The sequence below is a fragment of the Pipra filicauda genome, unplaced genomic scaffold (assembly GCF_003945595.2).
Source record: "Pipra filicauda isolate LSUMZ 115617 unplaced genomic scaffold, ASM394559v2 scaffold36_size6622888_pilon, whole genome shotgun sequence".
NCBI classification, from domain to species: Eukaryota; Metazoa; Chordata; class Aves; order Passeriformes; family Pipridae; genus Pipra; species Pipra filicauda.
In genome coordinates, this window is record NW_024104498.1 from 2568312 (window position 1) to 2588122 (window position 19811).

Genomic DNA, 19811 nt, shown 5'->3' on the forward strand with positions numbered 1-19811 from the left:
CTAAATTTTCAGCTTGCATCTGTAGCCCACTTGGTACTGCTCAGTGCTAGGCTGATACAACTTAAACTACAACATTTCAAGGTAATGCAGAGTTCAATTGTATTTTAAGTGGAGAGGGCTCCTCTAGGAATTAGAAGAATCAATTACTGCAGATCAAGCACATCAGACATAACTTTTGTGTGAACCTTTAATTTGAAACCAATAGGTTTTGTCCTCAGTAGAAAAGCATTCACTTTGTAACTTTGACTTTAAACAGTGTTTTCTCAGGAAGTTTTTCACTGAGATTCTCTATCACATTGCTATCATACCCTCTCCTTTCAATTCACTGCTTCTGCACATCAGAGTCTGAGTCATCCCTTGGAGTCTTTCGCTTTTGAAGCAATGACTGAACTGTAGATATTGCTATTGCAGATTTCTTAAAAATGTTTAAAAATATTACTAAACAATAAACCTCTACATTGCTTAATTATTCCAGTTTTTCATCCCAGAGACAGCCCAGGGCAAATCTAGATTAGACAACCTCATAGTTTCACCAGTCCATGGCAGAGTTTCATGCACACAGTAAAAATCCAATTTAAATGAGTTGGACCAGCAGTTTTTGCTCAGGAGAGAGGCCAAGGCCTGGGACAGCAGTGTTACAGCAGACTCACAGAACTGGAGAGGTTTCACCAGGTTCTGGTGTATGACATTAGTCCACCACTTTTATGGGCAGTCAAATTATTTAGGCTATTTACACATAAGCTAAAATTTTCAGAGAAGGAAGGACAGAAGTTGCTGAAGCACATTGGGAATCTAATCTCCATTTACAGGGACAGAAAGCCACTATTATTAGATGGCCAACTGCATGCAAGATGAATTGTTGTCTGTAGTTGCAGACAGCAGGAAATGTTCGTATCATAAATTTATCACACCTCCCAAAGTTCACTCTGAAATAGCCTGGAAAGGAATGAATGGGTGGAGAGACCAAGTTATTAGAAACAATGTTCTCTGCTTAAACCACAATATCTAGATATTAAATGAATAGTTCTGCTGTGATATTACATTACTTTTAGACATGGATAGGATATACTGCAAAACCTCAGTCTTCAGTATACGCCCAGCACGTTCCTCTTTTATTTATTACTACAAGCATTTTATAATACTAAGATACCTGCAACACCAGCAATGATGCAGAACTTCATAATCATGTTCAGGAAAAAAAGTGGAAGAGATTTAGATGAATGTTACTAGCAAAATTCTGCTTCTTCAACTCATGCAAACATCCTACAGTCATGTTCCCAATTCTGCTTCCCAGGTAATTCATGGGAATTCCAGATACTTCAGTAGAAAAAAGAAAATTCAAGAGGCCTAAATTATTCAGGGAACTCTTCCATTTTCAGATGTAATACAGGCTATTTGTTCAAGTGCCATGTCCACTGATTATAAATAGTAGTTACTGACGATCAAGAAACATGAACAGGAATAAAACACCGGCAAAACTTAGCTGCCAGCTCTCAAATTTCCTAGAATTAATTGAAACATCTTCCTCTCTTAGAAGAGAGCTCCTGATGCAGCAGTCCCATGTAGCAATCCCATCTGTGAACAAATGTGCAACACAATGTCTGACCTCTTGACTGTGGCGGGGGATGAGCACGTTGAAAAACAGATTAACGATCTGCTGTTCAGACCAGGCTTGGATTTACAGGGATTTGGTGGCTGTGAGAAGAGGGGAAGAAGGTGGTAATGGCTGGCAGACGAAGCTGTAACACTGTTCAATTCACAGTGCAGGTGAAGGGAAAGCTGCAGCACACAGCAAGCATGGCTTTGTCCACCTTTCCTGAAATGAAAGTTTGCATCAGGTTCTAGTAATGCCACCTGTAAGGCTCCTGAGCTTACAGTTTACTATGCTGAGCAAGAAGAGTAGCAGCATGCTGTGGACTATTTGCATCTGGTTTTCTTCAGCTAATTTCTTTCCTCTCATGCTATAAGATCACTCATAGCAGCTCAGAAATGTCTAATGAAAAGAGAAGTAGTGTATCTGATTCCAGTCATGCTGTTCTAAGGGAACTAATCGGAGTCGTCATTACCTTAAACACTTCCATTCAGAGTGGGTTTTATGAAGAGCTCAAGAAAAGTAAATGCTGTTTCAAATAGGTAACTCTATATATTAAATCAAATAAATGAATGATAAAGTGCTGGCACTTTTTGGCTGTAATCCTGTTATTGCTTAGAGCCATTTCTAATGCAAATGAAGAATGATGTAGCAGAGCTATTTAGCAATTTTCTTTGATGGGCAATGCTGACTGCTGGGAAGTGGCAGGAAAGCAACTGCTTGAATATGGAGTGCTCCAACATGTCTTGTAATATTCCTTCCCAAATCTAATGCTCACCCCTCCCTCCTGCAAAGTGCTATATTTAAACAAGGCTCTGCTGAGTAATACAAGCCTATCTTTGCACAGAGGCCAAGACACAAGAGCTGAGTGGAGTCATACAGGATTTTAGGAAACATGCAATTTCTAGTGAATTCTTTTAAGAAATTCCACTTCTGTCTGCCTATAAAAATCCCAGGTGAGCATGAACTTGCACAGGTAAGAATACACACTTATGCCTTCTGAATGTCAGGGTAGCATGTCAGGGACAATTTGGGAACCCTGACTGAAGGATATCTTCATAGCTCTGCCTCAGCCTTGCAGGATGATACCTGTGTGCAACTTGACAAATGACTCCCTGCATGAGTTTTACAATCAGGAAAACTGGGAAACTAAAGCTGGTTTAATGTCCTGCAGTGCTTTAATATCTGTGGATTATATGCATTATGAAATGCTAAATAATATTAATGAAATCTAACCAGTGAAAGAACACTGATTTCAATCTTGGAAGGATGAGCTTGAGAACTGTCCCTCTATTTAATAAAACATTACATAGGGCCAGTAGGAGGTTGTCATCAAGTAAGACCATACATACAAAATGTGGTAAATTATATGTCTACTGTAAATTCAAGCACAGAAAACTTTTTCAGAGACTGCAAACTATCTGGACAACGTGAAATCGTGCATAAACATCAGCTTAAAAATGTAATAGCATGTTCACTCTTCAGGATATATATGGGGAATGAATAAGCACATCTAACCCCAATTTCTTGGGCTTCTTTGATGTCTGTGCCTCACAAATGTGAGATGTGGCACTGACTGGAAAGCCCAAGCCACCAAGATGTGACACTGCTTGCTGCAGCCCAGATTCCAGATGTTCAGACCCAGTAACACAACTTCGGAAGGGGCAAAGTGCTACAGAGAGGTAGCAAGAAAGAAAGACCAGGCTCCCCCCATCTGCACAAGTCACCCCCAACATGGAGAAGAGCCAGCAGTTTCCCAGAGCAGGTGTATTCCTTCACAGAGAGTCCACTTGAGGATACTCAGAGATACCCAAATGTACCTTCCCCAGCCCTTAGCACATGTTGCTACACACTTAGGGGGAGGAAAGCTATTTGTACTGGTGTGTCCTAGGTAAAAGTGAGACATTCTGAAGGGAACAGAAACATCAATAAACCCACTTCCACTAGGATAACAGGTCTGGAAAACTTGGCAGATCTTACTGAAGAAAATGGCCAGGGAAAAAAAAAATGAAACAACAACTCAGAAAGAAGTTTTCCAGTCAGACTGACCAGGTCTGAAGGATGCTAAGCAGCATTATTACAAAAGTATTTCACTAGGTTTTTGCTCAGACTTTTCCCTCTGAAGAATGACTTCGGAAATGGAGAAGCAGGGCTTGCTGAGATCCATATGTTGCGCTGAGAAGAGATGTAACTCTGAGCATTTTCCACAAGACTGGGCAGGGCAATCTGTCCTCAAAGGGCATATTTACAGGAAATCATCAAAGATAAATTTGTGGTTTCCATGTTCCTGATTGGGGCAGATGATTGCTACTCCAGGTCCTCAGGTTTCCTGCTGTTTTCAATACTTTGCACTTTAAACTGTCTTACAAATGACTTTGGTCTTTTTTTTTTTATTATTTATTAAAAAACACTTCCATCCATTTAACTAGTTGATGCTTTCACAGTCCTTTGAAGTTGTAAAGTACTGCAAATTTAGAAACTGTTCTTAATAATCGTTTGGACAAATGGATCCAGAAAATTGCATATTGATGGAAGGAGTTTATGTTCTTTGCAGTCAAATATTTCCTCACTCGTTTCATGCAAAATTGCTTGGCCAAACAGATTTTCCCAAGGCTCTCTCAATAATGAATGTAACTTTCCTTTGTTTCTGGCTCTTCTCCGAACCCATCAGGAAAGGGTAAAGCATAATGACATAGGTCTGTTGCCTCCTGTAACCCTCTGGGACTGTTTTCTCTAATGCGATTGTTTGAAAATCAGCAGTTTTCTGCCAGGAAATAAAATAAGCCATTTTCCTTCCAAGCAACACTGAAAAAATCTGAACGCCACGGAGCCTGCTCACTCATGCAACATTAATTTTTAAAAGAATCAATTTTGTAATCTTTCAATTATGGTTTATTATAATGATAATAATCACTGTGAAATAAGGTTTTTTTTCCACTGCCAGTGGTGGTGGCTGTCATCAAACCACTTTCAGCAATGCTGAAAACACCTGGACTAATAAACCAGGCATTATTTATTTATGCTTTAGTTTTACTTATTTAGAAATGTATTAAACATCAATTCCCCTAGCAGTTGGTGATGTTACAAAAACTAAAAGCAAACATATTATATCTGTAGCACATAAAGACCTAAAAATCACTGCCAGGCTGGTTATTTTGTACTGTTATAATTGAAAAGTGCTTACAAAAAACCCAGAAAAAAACACATGGACCTCACACACCCCTCACATACCCAGAACTACATACCTGTGTGACAGGGAACATGCATTGTTCATACAGCGGGTCATGCCAGGGCTTAGCATTTAACAGCAGGAGTACAACGGGTTTATATTATGCTCACATTTTACAATAAAAAGTTTACAGAAAAATCACTTGGTTTCTGATCAAAATCTGAGCTCCCTGCTGTTTTAATTCCTGTAACCAACAATCATCAATAAATAATCATGCACAGCTTCTACGTCCCACTGTGATATCTTGTTTTTGTTTTAAGAACTGGATGTACTGAGTTGAGATCTGCAATTCCAGACCAGACTTTCAGGTGTTCTGCTCCAGGATTCAAGTGAATGAGGAAGCACAAGGGCAAGGGCAAGGGCACAGAGGGGAGAGCTATTCTTCATCAGATAACTTGCAGGTTTGTGAGCTGTTTTAAAAGACGCTGTGCTGAAAACAGGATGTGTGTTGGAGGCAATGCGTTTCACAATAAAAGGATAAAAGGCTGAAAGAAGAAAGTTATATAGATGACACAGTCACAATGAGGTAGGAAAGAAAGGAGGAAAAAATGTCCAAAAATATCAGTAAAAAATGTCAGAGAAGGAAAAAAATATTTGAAGGAAAGCAAGAAACATGTAAAATGCAAACAAGTATCCCATTGGAAAGAATGTGGCCAGCAGGTGAGAGAGGGGATCCTCCCCCTCTACTTGGCCACATCCAGAGCACAGTGTCCAGTTCTGGGCTCCTCAGTATAAGAAACACAAGGAACTACTGGAGAGGGTCCACAAAGATGGTGAGGGGTCTGGAGCACTTCTCTTATGTGGAGAGACTGTGGGAGCTGGGCCAGTTTAGTCTGGAGAAGAGAAGACTGAGAGGGGATCTCATTAATGCATATAAATATCTCAAAGGTGGGTGTCAAGGGGATGGTGCCAGACTCTTTTCAGTGGTGCTCAGTGACAGGACAAGGAGCAATGGCCATAAACTAAAAGACAAAAGTTTCACCTCAGCACAAGTGGAAGAACTTTACATCAAGGGTGGCAGAGCACAGGAACAGCAGCCCAGGGTGGGTGTGGAGTCTCCCTCTCTGGAGACCTTCAAAACCCATCCAGACGAGTTCCTGTGTCACCTGCTTCAGGTGCCCCTGCCTTGGCAGGGGGGTTGGACTGGATGATCTCCAGTGGTCCCTTCCAAACCTAACAATTCTGTGACTCTGTGATTAAAGAGAAGCACAAATGAGGAAGAGTTTGTGACCAAAGCACAGTGACAACATTACAGCCTGTGATTTGAGTTAGCTAATCCAAATGGGAGAGTCTGAGATAGGTGTAAGAGAAGGTAAAAAAGTTGAAATGCTTCCAGAATTGCTTAGGGTCAGGCCTCAAGACTCACAGTGTATGCCTTTGTACTGAGCTTTCCTGGCACCTGAAGAGAGACTCAGATGGTAACCAGGCTCTGAACAACCCAAAACCATGTACACTGTGGCTCACAAACTCAACCCATCACTTAGGTCACTGAAACAGAAAATTAAACCCCACCTTTGCAAATACACAAGACCTGTCACCTCAAAGGAGACAATCCAGCATCTGGATGCACCAACCAACTCAGCTGGCCTCCAGCTTCACTCTCTTCTACAGCACCCCCACGCCCTGAGCCTGGAGATGCCTCAGCCTTCCCATCAGCTACGGGCAAGGGCAGCTGGGAATGTGGTAGGAAGTCTACAATCTCCTCCCCTCGAGAGGAAAAGCTGCTCTACCTGCTTGGTGAGGAGGTCAGACTGCCATGGTGTCCTGGCAGTGGCGAGGCTGTGCCTGTGGCTCTCCTCACCACCTTGACCTCCCAGCCTGGAGCACTCCCTGGCTGTCCAGGGACAGGACACTGGGCAGTGGAGGAATGGCAAAAGGCCAAGTCATTCATTCATTCATTGAATAAAGAAGTCAAGTAATTTGTTTCTGAAATGCAGGCAATTAACATAAACTAATTAAATATCACACTATTAGACCAAAGACATTTTCTATTGATATCATTTGGTGTAATACCTAGAAAAATCAATGCAATTACATTTTTAATGCTTAATTCATTCACAACTGCTTAATTCATATCTCTTAATTCTGTTCTGGAGTGAAACGGATTAGATTATATAATTCCCACTTCCAAGAGTTTGACATTTAAAGGTAACATTCAACCAAATCATGTTTAGAAAATATGCAAAGTATTAAAAACTGGAGAACAATCTTACTGGATCTTTAAAAATCAGTGTAGTCGGATCTGGATATAAAACCAGCAAAATGTCTCAATTCTAATTACTGTTCCTGCCATTAAGATAATTTGGGAGCTCTATCTATGCATTCCTGAACTAAACACTTTTAACTTAGAGTTCATATATCCCACCATACAAAAGGAGACATTTCTTTGTCAAAGCACTGTTTTTCTATTTGTTCTTGCATGTTCCACCTCTGGATACAGTAGAAAAGGAATTTTCTCCTGTGCCTGACAATGCTGCTGGCTTGTAGACAACACTAACACAAAATTGCCACAGATGATAGATAATGTATACATTTGACATTTCTCATTCCCCTAAAGAGAGACAGTATCCTACTGACTGACTCAGTGTCAAGCTGCCTTCATTCTTCTAACACTTCAAACCTGAGAAATCTAAATTTATTTTAAAATTTTTGTTCAATGCAGTCGTGTTGCAAACTTGACTTGCTCTGAAAACTTAATTTCAAAAATGTTCTTTGTGAAGACTGCATGTACCATTTGATAAAAAGGAACTTGTAACCAATGGTTTTAAAACAGTCATATTTTGAAGCAGACAGAGAGTGGATACAAACTTTACTGAAGCATGCCAATCTACAATTCTGTGCAAAATGTTCTCTTTACAGGAAGTGCAAAAGGACTGTAAAATGTAGTTAGACATAACCTTCCCTTTTCACTAGCTATTAACTTTATTCAAAGATAAACTAAAGCATGACGAGTCTTTTCATTATCATGTAATTATTATTTTAATGGTTACATTACGAGCAACAGAACACTATACATACTTCCACCTCTCATATTAGTGGGCAATTATTTTGAAACTTTATATTATAATCTACCCACAAAGACTGATGTATTAATGCCACCATTTTAGTATAAAGATGACCATGGTTTTGAAATCAGTATGAAAGCCTCAGGGAAAAATGTAAAGTAATAATGAAGAAAATATTTATAATATATATACCACTCTCAGGCCTGGTACACAGACAGAAAAAGTTTAAGGAAAACATGTGGAGCTGCTCTTGCTACTGCTATCCTGAAACTGGCCAAATTTATATGACACCGGTGGTTATTATTTGGAAAAAAAAAAAAAAAAAGGAAAACTTTCAAGGGATACAAAATTAAAAGCTTGGAAGGGAAACTGGAATAAGCCTTCCTTCAATATATCGTCTTCAAGTACCATCCTAAACCATATCCAGTAATAGTGCCTGAAATACTCTTATTTCCCACCAATAAACACTGAACTGGCTTTAGTTACTCATCCATTCATCGCCCACCTTCTAACCAAGCAAAGCAGTGTAGCTTGGCAGGAAGTGATTAGACAGATCTAAGCAGTACATGAAGCTTGAAGATATCCTGGGGACATCCAATATAGAGTTAAATGAAGTTTCATATCCTCAAGGCACTCCACGAGCAAGACTCAAAATACCCCTAGGGGTGAGAAGGCCCCGGGATGTCATTGCAACTGAGAATCCCTGGCACAATCTGTACAGTGAGGCTGAAATCCAACTCTGTCAAACACTGTGCTTTCTTGGCAGAGGAGGTGAAGGCAATTTAAGACCCTGAAATAAGCCCCAAGGAGCTAAGGACCACTGCTTTCTTCTACTCCAAATACAAAACATATTTCAGCAGTGTCATCATTTATATAAAATCAGAGAAGCACAGAGAGAGAGAGAGCAAAAACTCACAGCTACCAAGCTCAGGCAAAGACACAATTCTCTCTTGATAAAAGAAAAAGCAACACAATGACAAACACCAATCACATTTCTTAATGGACTAGAGGAAGGTGGGGAAAGAGTGCTAAAAGGGATGGACACACAGTAGGAAAACAAATAATACTTGAAAAAATTGAAACTGAAATTCTTCTTTTAGAGGAATACTGCTTTGCAGATACTCTTCAGACTATTTTCTTTTCCTAATATTTTGGTTGATTGTAAAATTTCAAGGGACTACCGCTAATTTCACATAGAAGGAAATGTTAGAACATCACCATGTTTGGCTGGAAATAGGTTATAAAGCAGCAGAAATTTGTTCCATTTTGCAGTTCCAGACCACTCCACCCCAAAATTAGCACTGTGTGAAGCTGAAATGCCTTCATGGTGAACATACAGCATCCAAAAAGCCCTATGGGCATGAATTTCTGCACAGCAATAGCTTCTGCTTTCCCCCAGCGTCCTTTTCTCAGGGAAGGCAAGTTGTAAAAAGGGGATGAATATTCTCTGCCTCACAAAGGCATTTTGAGGCTTAAGTGATAACTGCCATATTTTCAGAAGTACTCTCATGGAAAATGTTTGGAACACTCTTTGGAGACAGGAGAACTAGCAACTCTAATGAATTTTCTTCACAAAAAATTCTGAAACAACATATGGAGAGCAAACTGAACACAGAGCACATATTTCTGACATTTATCTTTGTTTTTATTGTTAAGATAAAAGCATGCTGTTTGTTTTTCAGAATTTCATCTGTTGTCACTTTCTTTCCTTTCTCTGACTTCTTCTACGCTAGTGACATCATCTGCACCAATTTTCAAATCTTTGCAGCAAATCCTGTGCTTTGAATGTTTTAATGAGTCATGTAGAGAATGTTATTATCCAGGGAGTTTATGTCTCCTTTTTGTAATCAGTAGGACCAGAGCAGAGAGGATATGTATGCTGGGATGACTTACTTTTGAAAACAAAAACAGAGAAAAAGAAGTCTCCAAAGATCAGGATGGGGTACTAACAACAAACTTGCAAAGAACAAACACAGGCAGTAAGAAACCTTTTCTTCTATTGCAATTTGCATGTTTACTGAATACTAACTGCTCAGGTTATGAGATGAGTGGTGCCTCTGGTTCACAGTCCCAACTGTACTGAATGCTACCACAATCAGGAATTCCTTACAAAGTCTTGAAAATAGAACAGCTGAATCTTTGAACACCTGCGTGAAAAAAAGTATTTGCTTCACACCCAAACTAAGCCCCACGCTGGTAATATCTGCGATGTCACACAAACTGTTGGAAGACATAAGATTCAAGATTCATGATAAATCCCCACTGCTACAGTTATGTTTTTCCAGACTGTTACAACTTCCAAAACCCGCTGAAGATGTGAATCTCTGAGAAAAATTGTACATGCTGCTCTTGTGCATGTTACTCTCTAAATGCATGGCTGCCTCACAGTGAAGAGCTCAGAGAATCTGAGTGTCACAGGAGCTGCACAGGATGTAGTCAAGGATTGTTTTCTAAAGGCAGGTTGTAGCACATCCCAACAGCACACCATGTCCTCCAGGAAGCACAGCTGTGAATCTTGAGTTACCTTCAAAGACGTGCTATAAATCCACGTGCACACACACATAGATAGACAGATAGATAGATAGATAGATTTGTACAGTTTTGCTGTTCTGAAATTGCAGCCTGAATTCTTTATGTGGGATCCATGACAACAGACACAGAAATAAAACAATGTATAACATCTGCTTTGTCTTCACATGGGTAATAATAGATTTTAAAGATGTGCACAAGCAAGCACCTACAGCGAGTTCCAAATTAACTCAGTGAGTCAAAAAGTTCACTGTTCCCTCCCCGTTTTCCTCCCATCTATGTCTGTGAGGTCTCACATAGGCTTGATTAATGGAAAATTAAATTTTCCTTTCTGAATTTGTTTACTAATTTTTCTACACTTTAAGGTAAAATACTCCTACATCAATTCAGGATAAACTTTTTCCACTTTCAAACAGTTATTCTTTCGCTGTGTTGCCTACTTGTAAAAAGCTTTGAGAAGACAATCTTTGCTAAGTATCACTCAGTGAGATAGTCGAGACTAGTTCTCATACACCTTTTCTTATAAAAGTATTTTCTCATAAGTTTGACTAGCAGCTGGACAGATGTGTAGGAACTCATCTCTATCTGAAGCAAGAAATCACTGTAGTGGTTTATTCCCTGAAGTCTCCTAAAGTTGCTATCCTCACTTGAGCAGCAACTCTATATCACAAACCTCCTGGTGCATCTAATGCAGTTTGAATGTAGTACTGTCTTTTGCTAAACAGTGTAAATACAGTTCAGTGCAGTTCAGGGAGCTTCCATTAGAAACCCCACAGTTACCAGTAACCAACAGGTATCATACTAAAGCAATAGCAACATTATATTTATTTTCTAATCTATTTAATATATCTCACAAAAGTACTGCCGTGTCACAACTGGTAGTAAATATAAATTTCAATGGTAATCACTCTGTGGTCTTCAAGACAACTGTTTCAGCTGGCAGCAAGGTTGAGTTAAAAAAAATAGACTAATTTCTTGATTTAAAAAAAAGATTAGTTATATTCCTTCAAAATTTTAAGCTCCTTTAGGAAAATCAAGGTCTGTTTTACACACTGTGATCTGAAAAATCAAAAACGTTGAACTACGGAAGATGATCCAGTAAAGGTCCTACAAACACCAAAGGCTTCATTCAAAATCTGTGCTTCTGCTAATTTTTCCCTCTAAGACTTTTGCCTTTGCAACCATGAAATATCCTCAGCAGCAGCAACAAAACTGGAAGCACTGCAGTACACAGTGGGAGTCACTGACTGACATCACCCTTTCAAAAGGTGTATGTTCATGGGATATGACAAAATTTGAAGCAGAATCCCATCTACACAGTGCCAGTGCTCCTTCTGAGAGATATCAGCCAAACTCTCGATCATGAAAGCTGCAGAATATTTAAAGGACAGGATGAAAAAGCTGTGCATGTAATTAGGACCGTGCCAAACATTGTATAAAGATTTAACATATGGTTTGTCGGGAGCAGAAAACAGATTCAGGGTCACTTAAAGAATACATGATAAATTAAAAGCAATAGATTTTGGATAAATTCAAAGAATATGTGAAAATGCTCAGTGATAGAGTAGGGCCTGATTATATATTTCTTGTCTTAAATCATTAAGTGAAAAGAAATAATTCTATGGCTAAAGTCAGCAATCACCACGGAATCAATAGGTCTCTAAGCCCACACCAATCTATATGCAGCCACAGTTTTATTACAAAATAATAGCTAATATTGATATTTTTTAATAAAGTTTCACTTTACTATGTAATTAGTGTAATGTAGTAGGAGCTGTATTTCTTAACAGAAGTGCTGTGCTTTGTACAGCATTTACTGGCCTGTTAATAAAGAAGAGACTTCTTCTATTGAGTTCCATCTGCCTAATAGAGAAAAATGTTCATCTTAATTAGGAAAATCTTCATAAAGAATATAAATGCAGTTACTAATGGGCTGCAGGGAATCAATGTAGGACGCTCAGGAACAACTGGTGTTTTACCAGGAAATGGAAGAGTGAATATAAACCCCAAAAGAGTTGTTGGCCGTCTGGTGATTGACCACAAATAGCAATAGATGTTGGGCTTTTAAGTGTTTTATAATGAAAAATCTATTTATTTCATTAAGGTTTCATGCTTTAGACCCTTGTTTTTTCAGGTAATAAAGCAGTCTGTGACAATGAAACTATTTAAACCCTCTATGAATTAAGATTGACAAATTCATTAGCATTTTTTGAAGGAATTACTTTTTAAAAAGAAAGAATGGAAGTGCCAAGCAATGGTTCAAGAAAGATCCATTATCAAGTACCTGAAAAATGGTCCCTATATGAAACACATATTTTTTGGTTTGCTGTGATGCTCAAGGACAGTTGAGAACATTTTGCTGACTTTATTGGTGCAGCAGTAGATACCACATCACCATGATAAAGACTATAGCAAAATGTAAACTACAATTCATTTTTGTCCTTAAAAATGTTTCAACGGGCATTATACATTTCCTCTGTCAGTCTGAAGTTTCCTTCCAAGAGTTCTGTCATTTAAAAACAACGATATTCCCTAGCTCTTCTACTCATCTCCCAGAAATTCTATTTTCTTTTCTGAAAAGGCACATTAATACAAAGCACTGATGGGACGTACTTCGCAAGTGCCAAAATCTAACTCTGAGCCAGGCTCAGTGTCAATGTTCACAGCTTCCCAATTAAAAACTGCTTTCTGCAAATTTTAACTAACACTAGCCAAGATTTCATATTTCCTCTGAATAGTTCTGAAAGGGAAACCAATATGTATAAGTAAGCGAGTGCACAAGTGAAAATATCATTACTATAATATTTCATTCAAGCCAACAACCAGAAAGATGGCATAAAACTCTGATGTTCTGGATACTGACAGCTTTACTACCTCACTTCACAGAGAATATCACCAAACAATAGAAGTTGCAGCTACTTGAGCCTCAGAGAATGTAATTTCATTTATTCATTTTACTGACATTTTTGCTAGACTATAGCTTCATGTAGATTAGTCAGACACATGAAAAACCACATATTAGCTAAGGTGAAACTGTGATGACTGCAGTTGTCTTCACAGTGTCAATCCAAAGTTTAGATTAATATAATTTGCTAGCTCTAAATGACAGAGATAAAATATAGATCTCGTATATCACCAAAGCAATAAATAATTAGTGAGCAGATCTGAGTAAAATAGCAGGTTGAGCACACCCCCAAATTTTGAATCCTGACACAGAAGTCAGCGATCAGAATGATCCATCTTTCTGCTTGAATGATAAAACAGCTTCCTCACAACCTAACACAACCCAGCACCATCTGGCATGAACAGAGGAAACTAAGAACAACCTGAAGAGAAGCACAAAAGCAATTTAGTTTCTTCAGAATTGTCCATGATATTTACAAAAGTCTTTCAGAAACAGCCATTTGACTGCAAATGTGGCTCAGAGAACCTGCCTCCTGTAGGCAGGTGTGTGTAGCCAATAATCTCAAAAAAACCATTGTTGAATTGAACTGAATTGTTTGGGTATGGGATGGGTGTTGTCAGAGTTAAGAGTGTGTGTGGAAAGTCAGCTGTCTACCAGACTGACTAGTTTTCAGAATATTATCTCACATCTCCTAACGGGAACTTTAGGAGCTCAGAACACATCTCCTCAGCAGAGCTCAGCAAGCTGATGCCTTAAGGTCCATCTGGTTTTTTTCTGATTTTCTTATTTTTATAAGCTTTATAAGTAGTTATATAGTAGAAGTAGATTTAGAAGCAGCAGCATTTATTCCTTTACCCTTAGCATAATAACTACACACATTCCCCAACCTTATCACCCCATTCCATGCTCCCCATATCAATTATCCCCTGAATTCCAGTAGAAATGTTTAGTCTCTTGTCAAGGTAGGCCTATTTTGTTTAGAGAACACTTGTACCTTGGCCTAAACTGCAAAAGTACAGTCAAGAACTTGGTGAATATATGCCCCTTGTACTCTGAAGAAGATTGTGATTGATGAAAAGGGGGTCTCGAAAAGCCCCTGGTCCCAATTCCCAAGGGGTGGGATGGGGGTGGATCAGGGTAAAAGCCACAGGGTGGAAACATCTGGGATTGGACAGGCAATATCATAAACTGTGACATCTGTACAGAGGGACATGTAATCTTTATGCCCAGGCACAAATAAAAACCCTTTCCTTATCTCACCGCCAAAACTAATTTGCCTCAGAGGTTTTTTTTCTCCCTGAATTTTCTTTAGGTAACAAAGCTCTTTTTTGCTAGTTACCTACAAGAAGAGTGGCTACAAACACCGAGTTGAGCTGTGCTTTGAGCAGTAACAGAACACTCGGTACTGGTTGGGTTTTTGGGGCTCGGTGTCCTCCACGTGCAGCAGGGCAGGAGTGGTCTGATCTCACCGTCAGCCCCGAGAGGGGACGTGGGGCTGAGCCACCAGAGGCCCTGCTCGGAGGCACAGGGCTGAGTGGTCAGCCTGAGGTGTCTGTAGTATAAACACAAATGGAGTCTGCAGTCCAGATAACATTAGACTGCTCCACTGATATGAGCACAGATTTATTTTAGCATTGCTTTTTGAAAGTGACTTTTAATGCAGACTGTTTTCTAAATGATCCTTAAAAGAAACTCCTTTCCTTCTCATCACCTTCACCTAAGGCAATAACATCCAGTAGCATTGATCTATTTGCTGCTAGTTTTCATTAATTTTACCCTCCCTAAGGGTGGTGCAGCTTTGGTGCCAGCTAATTAAAACCTATTTAGGGATGCTCAGTGCACTTTATCAGACCAGAATTAGCTTTGCTGCTTTAATGAAGACTACAGTTTTCTCTGTTATTACCAATTAAATGTTATTATACCATATTGAATTATATTTGTAATGCATGGCAAAGATATAGATGGCTTTAGAACCACTTATCTCAATTGAGGTACATACAAAGGTGCCACACTTAGGAATTATCTAATATTTCTTGAAATCCTTTCACTTGAGTCAATATATATAATACAACAAAACATTTGTGAAGAACTGGAAGAAGCTGCCAGCTTTATGCTCCCTCTAGGGAAGTACTAAGTAAAATGCATTAATGAAAAATTTTGAATGTCTGGTAATGAATATTATTTATGTACAACAATTATTCAAAGTGGATGAGCATTCACCACCTTGAACTCAAATGCTTCACTAACAAAGACTCTCAGAAAGAACATGTGTCCCCCACATTTCTAATGTGCATGCAAGGTTAACTATCCAGCGTGGATAGCCCATATCAGAGGGTATTTTGTACTGCTGTAGAATTAAAAAAATGCTTCGTAACAAAATACACGACCTTGTTTGCTGGAAGTTATTTAGAGGCAATTCTTGTTTCTTCCATGCATCAGCAATAAACCATTGGTCAATACCAAAGCTGTGGGTTGTGAACCTGCACCCAGTGAAGTCAGGAATAAACTTCCCTCTGCAGGACCAGAGTTTTTCTGCAGTAGAGAAGCGACTGCAGCACATACCTGTCAGCTGCTTCTCACAACACCCTTTAAAAAGTTCAGCACTACAAGGATGAAACTACTGAAAAGTCCCACTCATTACCTAAAAAGATTGTACTTCAAAGAGTAGAAACAGAAAGCTCATTAAAGCTCGACAGACTAGAAATCTGTTGCAATCTCAATATGCCTTAGTACTATACACTGTATTTAAAGACAGTATTTTAGGATTAAACTAAAATAGATGTGGTTGCAATCCACTCAGTACATTTTAAAATATGAGTTGAAATTGGCTTCCTTCCAGAATTTTTGCTGGGAACATGCTGAAACAGACCTCTGTTCAATCTAATATTCCAAACAAAGGTTGGTGTTTCTCTGAGGAGCCAAAGGAATATTTGGCTGAGGAACCTGAGTTTGCCTCAGCATCACAATAGCCTGGCACAACGCACAAAACTATTTTCATCGCCCACAAATCTCTTGTGTTCTCCGTTTACTGCTGCCACAAATGCCACATCCGTCTAATAACCTCATGACCCTCCCTAGAAACAGCAGACAGGTCCTGCAAATTGAAGATGTTACAGAAAATGAAACAGTTTCCAAACTGAGGTCCCCAATTAGCAGGGAACCAAAGATGTTTTCTTGAGATACAGAAGGTGTTGGCTGTTGACACACCAATCATTTCCCTTGTTTCTGGCTGACGAGAGCATTAAATGATGTTAAAGACATCACTAAGTATTTGATGTGGAAAAGCAGGACTAAAAATGAAAGTTGCAGCAGATACAAGGATTTTATCTGGTTGCCACTGTGAGAACTGGTGGGTTTTTCACAGTGCCCAAGGGATGCACATGCCATGTGATGTGGGTCATGAGGCAGGCTCTTAAAAATTTACCACTGTTCACAAGGTGAAGCTTAAGGAGAAAGGACACGGGCCACTTTGACTTTAGGCTGCTTAAAGAACTAAGTTATAAGCACTGGGAGAAGCGAAGTTCAATCTGCTTTTGACATGAAAAGAAGCATTTGTATTGTGTTAATTGCGTAACTATAAAGCTTGAGATGTGTTAATTTGTTGAAGAGGAGTGGATTAGGCTGGAGATGAGGATAGTTTGACATTGAATGATGAGATTTTTTCAAAGGAAAAATAGGAGATTTTTGTCAAGGGCTGGTCTCACAATAAGGATTTTGATAAAGTATTGTAAAGTCACTGTGACCTGACTGACTCATAAATATAAACAAATTTATTTTTAGCAGTGTAGTAATGTGCCCATGATCATATTTATCTTGATTAATATGTAAACAGGATGACTTGGATTATTAAAGGTCAATTTTGAAGAATGGATCTTGTGTATTTTCTCTATTAGCCTCTTCATCAGTTTGTTCAATTAAACTAAAGAAGCCATGATAACCTTGACAACTTTATGACATATATGAGCTCCCTCTGACTCCAGAATCACAGCAGCAACATGTGCACATGGTGAAGAAGCTGAGGGGCAGGGTCTTCCCTATGTTTCAAAGTTTAAAAATAGGAAAAATCAACTGTAACCAAATTTTGACAGTTTAATAACAAAGTGAAACAAGTTTGAGAGAACAAGTTCTTCTACTTTAAAAGGCACCAAAAGTTCAGATTGCATTTAACTGTTTGTGAATATCTATATTTTTAATTTGGTCAGAATAGCTGCAGTCCTTCACAACCTCAAATTCATGACGCGCAAATTCAAAAATAAATATTAAGACACAGCAGTGATCTGAAAACTCCTTCCCAGTTAACTCAAATGAGTGTGTGTGACAGGTGTTCTTCCCTGCCAAAACACAGATGATCTGAATTTTTGCATCTCGGTTGCAAACTCCTGCTCTTTGTGGTCTTAATTCCACAAATCCAATTTCTACCTTGACCATGCCAGCCAATACAGGGGCCCTCACACTTCCATCTCTTACAGCCTCCACTTGAGCAGCGTAAATGCAAATTCTTGGACATGGAAAATAGAATTTCAGTATAATTCTGGTAAAAACCTAAATCTATTACAGTATCGCTGATAATCTATTTTCACCAAGAAAGAGAAATAATGCATAACCCCAAGGTCAGCGTTTGAAGAAAAGCTACAGCGACTCTCAACTGAGAAGAAAATACAATATCCAGAATTATCCCAAGGTTGCGTATTTGGAAATGCTGTTTGTGTCGGATTATCCTCTTCAAATAAAATGTCAACTTAATCAATAGTAAATTGAGCTGAAAACAACACACAGCTTTGAAAACGTTTCAGGAAGATATCCAATATTTTTGGGACTCAAGCCAACAGAAATGGAACGAACAGAAGGTAGCGTAGGTGGGGTAAATGGGGCCTAGCTGCTGCCTCATCAAGTGCTTATAACAGTCAAAACCATATAACAATCCATTAAAAATGTATCTGGGGATTCACTTAGTAGCTGGCATCCAGCATGGCCTTTTCTCATGTATCTTTTGTCAAACACTGTAACTGTTCTTCACACTGAGGACTTACCGGTCTTTCCCTGTCTCCCTCTTGAACACCGCGTCGCAGTAACTCATGCGCTTTTCCGTCGTCACGTAGATTTTGGCACTGGGGTAGCTGTCAACAGTTTTCTTCAGCATGTTGTACACGATGCCATTCCCATCCTTCCTCATGTTTCGAAAAGGTCCCCAGATCACGTAAACGGTGCTGTTGGTTTCTTTGAAAAAGTACTCGGGGTTCTTGAGCAGGAGAGGCACGCTCGTGTGAGAGACCACTCTGATGGTTGTCCTTTTCCCAACATCTTCCTCGTAGCCCTTCGTGGGAGCGTTGTTCATTCTCCATATGCAGGAGGACTTGTCTATCTCGGTCCCCACCTTCTGGCCAGCCATCTGTCCCGAGTTTGAAACAATGGCACAGAGGTCACAGTCAAGCTGTAGAGGCTGGAAGACAGGAAACAAAAATACATGGCAAGTTTTTCTCTGTGAAACGTGAAGACTGAAAATTCAGTTAAAAGAAAGGCAGGTACAGTACAACAAATTGATAACAATGTTTCTCTTTCAAAAAAAACCACAAACACCAAACCCACAATCCCCATGTGGTAGAGCTGCTAGAAAACTCTACCACTACAAAGCTCTGAATGCAAACCTTTCTAGTGAAATAGGCAGATCCAATCTTTGCCTTTGTTCTCCACCTTGAAAAGTCAACTATACAAATAATCATTCCTTTTTCCCTCTAAATGTTATTCTTTCCACTAAAAAACCCGAGGAAATAAAGGAGCAGCAGAAAACAATACTCAGATCAATGTCTTGTCTTTTAACAAGGTGTTGTCAACAATAGGGAAAAAAAGACTGAAAAAGTAATGCTGGAAATTTAACTGTACACTGACTGTGTTTCTGTGTCTGAATGAATAGTTCCAAAATTTGTGACAGAAGTCAAAAGACTTAGATGTATATCTAAAAAGCAATCTTGTATTATGGAAATCCTGCAGTTGGAAAGGACATGTAGACAGAGAAATACGCTGCTCTCTCCAGAGCGTGGTTATGACCCATGAAAAATGAGAGGCAGATGGACTGGTGACACGTGAACTAGGAACTTAATCCTCGGAAAACTGAAGTCAAAGACAGTATTTCTGACCATGTTCTAGGGTGCTATTTCTCCAGAACAAATTAAAAATAGGAAAAAATTATCTAATAGTGATGTAGGAACTTATCTGATGTTCCATTTGTCAAAGTATAAAGAGTAATTTTTTTTTTATTAGTTCTTTGGTACCAGTAGACTAAAAGGAAATGCCCTGTATTTAAATTGGATTGTATGAGAAGTTCAGTCAGAAATCTAAATCAAATGAAAACTAAATCCATCAAAAAAAAACACAGAAGATCATTCAGGCCAGAGATCACCTACAATTTTTTGTATGGTCACAGACTTGATCCTCTGTCATACTCGCAGCTGGGAGCCAGTGAATTCAGTTTAATACTTTTTAGGAATAATTCCCTCCACGTTCTTCGAACATTTAGTCTGACAGAATCCTGGGTGCTTTTCTGGTCAGACTTAT

At 39.1% G+C, this 19811-nt stretch overlaps 1 protein-coding gene across 2 annotated transcripts in view; it reads right to left on the reverse strand.

Annotated features, from left to right (window-relative positions):
- The window catches only part of ST6GALNAC3 (ST6 N-acetylgalactosaminide alpha-2,6-sialyltransferase 3), a 191621-nt gene that overhangs the window by 54197 nt on the left and 117613 nt on the right, over positions 1 to 19811 (reverse strand). For both annotated transcript variants that reach the window (XM_039384736.1, XM_027746118.2), the window contains exon 3: positions 18290 to 18699. In XM_039384736.1, the coding sequence (XP_039240670.1) occupies positions 18290 to 18699 (410 nt within the window). The remainder of the gene's footprint in view (positions 1 to 18289; positions 18700 to 19811) is intronic.